Below are 8,915 nucleotides of genomic sequence, written 5' to 3'. Positions count from 1 at the left end.
GCGGGAGGTCAAACGCCGCCGGGCTAAAGGTGAGACAGTGTAGTTATTACGGACTCCGGTTTGTCCTGCTCCAGTTACAAACATCCATCAGTGCAGTATGCGAGACACACAAGCAACCGCCCTCCATTCATCCACGAAACAGAGGAGATCCAATTTTACAGCCGCTGCTAACAAAACAAGAGTGTTCGACGGATTCCACCGCCGCATTTTAGCTTAGCAAGACCAAAACCCCTGCTGTGATGTTAACACCAAAATTAATAAATGATCTCTGTATATGTAGACGCAGAGGAAAAAAAAGAACAGCCTGTTTTAAGTTATGCAGGCAATTTGGCTTTAATAAAAATATAGATTTTTAGAAGTTAATATTTCAAACTAAAATATTTGCATTACCTGCACCTCCTCCATGTTCCATACACACCCATGCAAACTTAAAAAGCTCAAAAATACTTCCTTTTCAAAAGGAAAACTTGTTTTGGTTGGAGCGAGGCTTCGGCTTTGTGTTCGACACGCTCCAGTGGCTGGCGGCTTCCCAACAGTAGATAAATGAAGTGCAAATACCTGGAACAGCAGGGAGATGGTCTTTACAAATCAGCAACATGTGCAGCTCACACAGCTCAGACCTTGAGTTTGAGCGAGTACGTGAAAGCATTCAGGCCAGTGAATGTGACAGGCTGGTCACAAAAACAGTTATCTCCATCAAAATCCTCAGTGATTCATCTCCACAGAAGTTGCTCGGTGGAAAAGTTACAGTAACCAAAGTGCTACAACCTTCATAATAGTGGTCACCGTCTTCTCCATCTAAGCCCAGGGCCCCCAGGCTCCAGTGGGGCCCGGGTCACACCTGGGGTCATCGTCAGGGAAGTTGATGGGCGAAGCGCTTTCCTGGTAGTGCTGCAGCCTCTTGAGCAGGTAGTCCACTACCTCCGGGAACTGAGCTGATACCTCATTCCTTTCCTCCGGATCCTGTTCCACGTCGAACAGCATGACAGGCTTCAGGCGGTCCAACCCGGGTGGACTCGTCTCAGAGCCGCTGGAGCCCGGCGGTGGGAACCAGATGTCGCAACCTGGAGGGATCGGCCATTTAGCGTTAGCAAGAGGCCAGCTACTGCTACAAACCACTGTCAGCAAACATAAGTGTGAGCATCGCGATAGCTCATGACAGACCCACAGTACTGACCTGGGTACCCAGTCAGCAGCTTCCAGTTGGAGGATCGAATGGCGGCGTGAACGGACATGTTAAAGCTGAATCTGGCCCGCGAGTCCTTGTCGATCACCGGAGCCAAAGGTGCGTGACTCCCGCCGGGGCCTGCAGGGGGCAGAGAGCGGGGGCGATAATGGACGCATGCACCTTTGATGGAGACTGGCACCACATTCACCACACGTGGGCACATGGGCTGGAGGAATGCGACAAATGTGGCGGTAACGTGGTCTCAGATTCCTGCCCAGCTTGATTGCTCAGATTCGCATGGCAAAGCCAACGCTCACGAGGCGAGAGTAAATAATTTATCTTTGTCCTGATGGCGTGCGGACATTTCTGCAGCCTCCTGCCATAAGCTATTTCATCTCCTACGGAAAACGTGTGCCAGAAGTGAGCACACATGTCTGCGTTTTTAAAAAAGGAAGACAGATCTGGCCTTGGGAGATTGCTCAGGTTCACGCCGTGGGTTGACCTCCACAATATGGTCCTGATTAGGCAGATTTGCAAGCAATTTAGTCCTCGAACGCTGTCGAAAACAAGTAGATCTTCACATTCTTTGCATAAGGACAAATCCCCACCCACACAAAGCCCAGGTTCCCATCGGAGCCGCTTCCACCGCAGCGACAAGACGGGAGAGTTAAAACATTTCCGATCCCAGCGCCTTTACAACCGCACGATAGATACTAAAATTCTTTAGTGATCGCTGCATTAAGGACATGTGGGCACCTTAAATGCTCACATGTGCAGTCAGGAGGCTGCTCGGTGCAGAGTGATGTCCAGTTTTTCATCCTGGCATCAAAACGGGATGTTTACGTCAGATCAGCTCAGTGATATAATTAGAGTGAGTGATGAACAAAAGTCGCGTCTGCAAACATCAGTTCTAGATTCCCCCGAGATCAGGATTTAGGATTTCATCATCTGAATCCAGACCACGAGGATACACAAACAAGCTTAAGGAAGAGGAGTGAGAGGGAAGGCAGGAACAGGAGGGAGAGACCCTGCGAGGACACAGAAATTGCTAGAAGGGGAGCAGAGTTGAGCGGTGGGGAAATTTGGGGGTGATTTAAGGCTTGGGTCAAGTCCAGGGGTTTCCTCCTCCTGCGAGAGTGAGACGTTGAGGGACCCTTTCGCAGCAGAGCAGAGACGAGAGGTTTGAAAAAGCGACTTAAAAGAAGAAAAGTGGGTAAAGTCTTTTCATGAGCTGAACAGAGGAATCCGGATGTCATGAAAGCAGAGTGTGAAGAACTGAAGAGGTTCATAGAAAAGAAGAAAGGAAAAGGAATCCAAGTGGAATGCAGTAAAAGCGACTGGTTGTCACTACGGTGGCCGACAGTCAAGACTGGAGCGTAAACACGCAAAGCTGCAGTGTTGCTCCTCACTCATTTTCATGATTTCAACGTAAACTCTGAGGAAAGCATGAGCACAAAGGCTTGAGCTGTGTCAACGGTCGGCTCTCGAGAAAGCGATAAATCATTGACTGGAAAATATGGATTTTCCCAGTAGGTCCTGGTTACTCATTAAAACTGAGGAGGAGGAACTGGGGAGAGCAGGCACTTCTCATCTGACTTCATCTTCTTTTTCAATGCAGCTGAAACTTAAAGCTTAATACTTTGGAGTATTGCTGTTTTGCTTCTACAGCCTTTGATTTTTGAAGTACAGGGTTGAACAAGTTGCATAGTTGCAAGTCAGATCAAAAACACTGCATGAACATAATCTCATCTACATATAGTGCTGTGTAAGAGCCAATGTGTTTGGGTGAGCGGTGCCTCAGATGCAGGAGTTTCAGGTCATACAAGTCAGCAAAAGGCTCAAGCTTTAGAAAAGCTTTGCATTATCAGCCTCCAACACAGATGCGGGACAGGGAGGAATCAGGAACTACAGTATTACACCTTCACGGTGGATCAACGATGCACATGTTCGTCCTTTTATGTGGCCGTTACAGCACATCTGCAAAGCATTTCATGGTAAAAAACACACTTTTACAGTACCTCCATTATTTCTGTATGGGACCGAGGTGCAGCATCCACTGAATGGACCAGGATCCTGCTACCTCCTTGGAGATGCAAGTGCTTTTGCTCACATAATATTAAGTGGCTTTGGCAGGAATTAGACCCCTCCACCGTGTCTGCCAGCTGAAGAATGAGGGGCCGTCACAGGACCCTTTCCTGGAAACCTCCCTACAATCACGAGGGAGGTTTCCACCCTGCGCTCCAACGTCAGCTATCTCAGGTTTCAACACTGCTGACTGATATTTATGACTGATTTTCTGTATTTTCAACAGAGGCTGATTGGGATTTCAGCGCGGCGTTATCAGCCCTGCTCAGGTGGAAACGCAGTAACAATACAATTTTAGGAGGTAAAGTACTGTCAGAGGAACTTGAAGCAACAGTGAGACGACAGAAAGTGGGTCATGATAATTGAATTTGAAACATATCAAAGAGGCAGTTTATTAAATTAAACCATGTGTTTTATAAAGTGGGCTTTCATCAAGTCATAATTAGGATCATCCAATTCCACCAACACAACGCGAGACCTGTTCAACCAGATTCTAACGTCTCATAATTCACTCAATACCCGATGAGGAGCTGATGGGGAACGTGACGTGAGTTTCTAACAGGCTAATTTGATTCCCGTCGACTGTTGTGTAACGCGCTCCTCCTGAGCATCGGTCGGCGTCGGCTCGGAGCGACTCCGCGTCCGGTGTTTGCGAATGCCAGCTCAAACAATGAGCCCTTGATACTTGTGGCCGCGAGCCGTGGAGGCAGAGGGGAAAAACAGCGGAGTGACAACGCTGGAAAGCCCACAGAGCCGCAAAGGAGACGTGAGGTTCGCCTCAGCTCGTCCTCCGCGTTCACCGGGAGCCCAGAGGCATGCTGGGAAGCTTAAATGGCCCCGAACCCGAGGGCACTTACACTCATTTAGCATGAGAAGAATTAAGAGACCTTTAATTATGCTCAGAGCTGAATCCACTTAAATAAAACAACACATATTTGCTGTTTCCGGCTTCTCTCACATTGTTTGTGGACATCATTTGTCTTAAAGTGGTGAATTACTCATTACTTGCACGTTACACGACGAGTGGGTGAACTTACATGGAGCAATGTCGACGTACAGAGGGTCGATGTTGTGCAGCAGCTCCAGTCTGGGTGAGGCGAAGCCGTTGCTGCAAGACAAAAGTGGCCGCTTTTAACACATGGATACACAACGACGCCTGACTCACGCTCCGAGGCCCGCTGGACTCTGCAAATCTGAAGCAGATGGCTGATGTTCACCAGGCGGCATCTGCACCGCAGAGGCAGCTCTCGCTGACCGGCGTCTGATAACGCAACTAAAATAACTCCCCCTCTCTCTGCTCTGGGCCCTCATTTGGGTTTTATGTCAGCGGCCGAGCTGTCTGGCTGCCGCTCTCTGGAACCCGAGACAATTATAACACAATGCAACTGTGGGGCAGCGGAAAACAAACAGCACTTTGTGCCCCGGCGCTGTTGTGCTGCTCACACGGCAACGCCGGCGGCCGCCGGGGTCAGCTGATGCGCGTCGGCCAATGGAGTCAAGTGGAGGCCGCGAGTAGCAGTTTGCGGTCCGGGCTAAGCCTTGATTTTCTGCTGGGGTTCTGCTCTAGCCCTCAATTTCACCTCTTCCACTGCGCCTACATTCGGTTTACAAATAGAATGTGTCAGTCAGAGGAGACTCGGTGACAGCTCCAGCCGTGACCTGTGCAACGACCAACGAGGAGATCTGACAAATTCAGCTGCACATAATTTAATGTATCACGCAACAACAAGTATTACAACATTTAAGACTAGGCATCTAAATGAATTAGCTGGTCCGAAAGCAGGAATTTTAGTTCTTAGAAGCCAAGCTGTGGATGCAGAAAGAGGGGGGGGGGGTCAAAAATGGCGCGGCTGTAGATTTGTGTGAGAATGACTGATGGAATTTCCTTCGCTTTGTGGCTCCCATTGCCACAGTAACAAAGGGCTTATTGAAGGAGCAAGAAAAAGAAGCTGGGTCAGGGAGTCGGAGCAGGAGCGCATGGGGGGGAAGGTCTGCAGAAAAGGCGGACGCGGATCGGGCCGCGGCGCTGCCTCGCACCGACTCCCGCGCTCACCTGATCGTGTGCCACACGTTGAAGCCGTCCAGCGGCAGCGTGCCCGCCGCGCTCCCTCCCGCCACGTGCACGAGCGTCGGCAGCCAATCGGAGACGTGCACCAGCTCCCGGCTGATGCTGCCGGGCCGCTCCAGCAGCGGGCCGGCGACGAAGCCGACGCCGCGGACGCCGCCCTCCCACAGCGACCACTTCCTGCCCCGCAGCGGCCAGTTGCTGGCGCCGTACAGCGTCTGACCGCCGTTATCTGACGATCGAGCAGAGGTGGACGTTAGATCACGCAGGGTAATGAGGTAGATTGGACTGTTATTTTGGCCCCAATTATCATAAAACTACAATAAAACACTAGAACCACGACAAGTCGCCAAAGAGTGACTGTGATCTGCCTCCTCTATTGGACCCGAGCTCCCTCATAGCATCCAACCATTACACAAGTGCAAACACAGGACATCGGGTCTGTCTAGTGTCAACACACCGGACCAATCCTCTCCTGCCGGGGCTCCCCTTTCAGCAGCAGTGTCACACAAGTCCAGGAAGTAGTCTGTGCCGGTTCTGGAAAACACCGCCTGCCGCCTAATGCCTTTTCAAGCTGCTGTGGCCGTGGACGGGCCTGCCCTCCTTTCCCAGCACCGCTCGCTCCAGCTCTGCTGCTCACTGGCTTACAGGAACGTCCTGGTGACACACGCGACTCATCGGGTTCCCGTTAAGCCGGTCACATCTGGGTCAGAGCTAATTCCATGACGGATATGTAAATAATGACGCCACTGTGATATTGTACAGATTTTCTGGTCTCCTCACGGTCAGTCAGAGGTGAATGCGGCATCTAAACGGACGTCAGGGTCTCTCGCCATCGTTTTGGAAGAGGAACCGGCCAAAAGTGTGGAAGAACCCTGAGAGGAGCCACCTACCGCAGCCCCGCGCACACATAAAACCCTCACAAACTTACTTTCACAGCATTGTTCCTATCGCTTAATTACCCATTAAAAAAGGGGCCCCATGCTCCAAACGGTCCTAGTAAACCTTCTTCAGATGCAGTTCACTCACTCACATGTGGAAACCAGTGAACAGACACACATTTACTCCAGCTTTGAACCGTCTGACAGATATTTTTTCAAGGTTCGCCAACAATGTAGTGATGAACTACAGACCGGCGTGTCCTACTTTTGTGAAGGTCCTCAAACTCAGCACGGTACTGCCCCCTGGTGACCATCTAGTGCATTACAGCAACCGTATTAGGAGTATTTTAAAGAAAAAATCTGAAGTTCCCCAATTACATATACTTCTCTAATATAATAATAACATAATGAAAGCTTGAGCTCATCACCCTGGCTGTCTTTGTGCTTTTCATGTCTGTTAGAGGTTGTTTGTGTCAGTTTTTGGTGCATCTGGTGTTGCTATGATGGCTTGTGTTTGTTTGGCGTCTCTGGCCGTTTTATGGGTTATTCAGCCATTTGAGTGACAGTTTGACCACATCAACGCGGGCACAGGTTACCACGTTACATCGCCTGAACATCACCTGAACTCCTCTTGACCCTGGAGAATGTGGCTTTGATGCTCACAGAAAACATGGCTCCCACTCAGCGCACATAACACCTAATTGGCCTTTTGCTCAGAACCCAGCGATAAACGTTCCACTTTGAAACAAACCATTAAAGAAAATATATTAGTCCAGTACAGGTACAGTATGCGTGTTCTGCTTCTATTTGAAGGCTTCCAGTGCAAAGCTAGAACGGTGATAAAGTGAAAGACTGCAGGACACAGATGATTCCAGGTCTGATAAAACATGAACACTGAACTTGTGATCTGTCACATGTGAACTTCCGCATTAGTGTTTGCCGTCTAGCAAATGAGTGTTAGCCTCTCTGAGGGCTTGTTGGTATTGTTTAGTCATCGACAGACCCACTTTAACCACATTTCCTCTCTAAAGAAAGAAAGAAAGAAGTAAAAGATCCTGACAGGCCGTTCACGCATCAGTCAAACTCTGCTTCTACGCAGAACAAAGCAGCAACGTGTGGCTGATGTATTACGTATTATTCTTCATTACCTGTGGAGAACACCAGCACCGTGTTGTCCCAAAGCCCTCTCCGCTGCAGACTCCGCGTGATGTTGCCCACGGCCTCGTCCATGGCCGCCACCATGCCCGCGTACGCCCTGCGGTCGCGGTCCTGGATGAAGATGTACGGGGCCACGTAGCGCTCCGGCACCTGGAGCGGCGCGTGGACCGCCTGCAGCGCCACGTACAGGAACAGCGGCTGGAGGACGGGGAAGCGCGCGAGGCCGTTAGCGCTTGTAACCCTGCGACCGTCACCACTATTATCGCCCGTCACCTTGTCGGCAGCGTGCTGCTCGATGATGCTGACGGCTCTCTGGCTGAACAGCTCGGTGGAGTACACGCCTTCGTATCCCGTGGCGACCTCCTCCCCGTCCCTCAGGTCCAGGGCGCAGCGGGTCAGGTTCAGGGCGGGGATGTGGCTGCAGCGCACATGGGTGCTGTAGTCCTCGCTGCCCGTCAGGTAGCCTAGCGGAGCGACAGGTCAGAGGGATCAACGCCACCGAAGCGTCCGAGGAACGGGAAGCCAACCGAAAACCCACCGAAGTACGAGTCGAAGCCCCGTCGCGTGGGCAGGCAGTCCTTCCTGTACATTCCCAGGTGCCACTTGCCCACCATGTGCGTGGCGTAGCCGGCCTCCTTCATCAGCTGGGGCAGCAGCTTCTCCCTCAGCGGGACGCAGTACGGCTGACAGGGCCAGATGATCTGGTGCTGCATGCCGGTGTGAATCTGAGCACAGAGGGAGGAAACCAACAGGGAGAGGGGGGGAGATAACAGGCTTCAGGGCAAATGGAAAAACTGCAGCATCAGCACCACTCTGACTGTAAACAGATGCTGCTTGGTTTCTGATGCAGCCTCATTTTAAGGAAAAGCCTCATTTTAAGGAAAAGCCACATTCAACCCTGCAGCATTGAGTAAACTGACATAATGAGACGTTCAAAGGCCTTTAGAGATTTGTAAATATTTATTTCACCATGCTTCTATTCTGCTTTAGCGTCCAAATATTTGTTTCCATTCACTTTAATTGAGTCCTGCAGGACCAACACGCCTCACCTGGTACCGCCCAGTCATGAGCTGGTTCCTGGACGGGGTGCACAGCGGCTGCACGTAGTAGTTCTCCAGCCGGACCCCGGCGGCGGACAGCTTGTCCAGGTTCGGCGTCCGGATCTCGGAGCCGTGGTAGCCCACGTCGTGCCAGCCGAAGTCATCGGCGAGGACGAACACGACGTGCGGCTGAGGAGCCGCGAACAGCGGAGGGACGACGAGGAGGAGCGCGGCGGCGGCGGCGGCGAGCGCGCGGCGCGCACGTCCTGCAGCCATGGTTCTAGGAGCGGCTCCGGGAGAACGGGGCCCACATGGAACCTCGGTGTGGTACAATGTGGAGCAAATTCTAAGAACATGAGTTACTACCGCTCCGGCCACTTCCCTGTTTTCTGGCTGCACAACTACGGAAGTCCACGCATGCGCACTTTACTTTCGGTAACTACGCAGGATCCTTTTAAATGCGAATCTATGTGTTTGTGTATTTAATGAAATCAAGAGTATAGATAACTTTATTTTTC

The 8,915-nt window shown here is 51.2% G+C and overlaps 1 protein-coding gene across 3 annotated transcripts; it reads right to left on the bottom strand.

The window, feature by feature from the left end:
- Nucleotides 1-307: 307 nt before the first annotated feature.
- Nucleotides 308-8,832, bottom strand: arsb (arylsulfatase B). 3 transcript variants are annotated; one of them, XM_055513402.1, is made up of 8 exons: nucleotides 8,407-8,832; nucleotides 7,896-8,082; nucleotides 7,348-7,821; nucleotides 5,307-5,550; nucleotides 4,291-4,361; nucleotides 1,178-1,306; nucleotides 769-1,064; nucleotides 308-558 (listed from the first exon to the last, which is right to left on the bottom strand). In XM_055513402.1, exons 1-7 carry the CDS (start codon nucleotides 8,671-8,673, stop codon nucleotides 799-801), a joined length of 1,638 nt encoding a protein of 545 aa, XP_055369377.1. In that variant the 5' UTR covers nucleotides 8,674-8,832; the 3' UTR covers nucleotides 308-558; nucleotides 769-798. The 3 variants fall into 3 exon arrangements, with proteins under 3 accessions (XP_055369377.1, XP_040928962.1, XP_055369376.1); XM_041073028.2 differs by having other exon boundaries at nucleotides 308-1,064; nucleotides 7,348-7,555; nucleotides 7,631-7,821; nucleotides 8,407-8,830; XM_055513401.1 differs by having other exon boundaries at nucleotides 308-1,064.
- Between the last annotated feature and the right edge of the window lie 83 nt (nucleotides 8,833-8,915).

This window comes from Betta splendens, chromosome 12 (assembly GCF_900634795.4).
Source record: "Betta splendens chromosome 12, fBetSpl5.4, whole genome shotgun sequence".
Lineage (NCBI taxonomy): Eukaryota > Metazoa > Chordata > Actinopteri > Anabantiformes > Osphronemidae > Betta > Betta splendens.
This window is presented reverse-complemented; position numbering and strand designations above follow the sequence as displayed.

Bases quoted from the DNA above. Each gene is read 5' to 3' on its own strand.
- arsb (XM_055513401.1), bottom strand. From the start codon at position 8,673: ATGGCTGCAGGACGTGCGCGCCGCGCGCTCGCCGCCGCCGCCGCCGCG. The intron at 4,362-5,306 runs GTGAGCGCGGGA...TTTGTCTTGCAG, and splicing joins AACGTGTGGCACACGATCAG to CAACGGCTTCGCCTCACCCA. The intron at 1,065-1,177 runs GTCAGTACTGTG...CGATCCCTCCAG, and splicing joins GCTGCTGACTGGGTACCCAG to GTTGCGACATCTGGTTCCCA.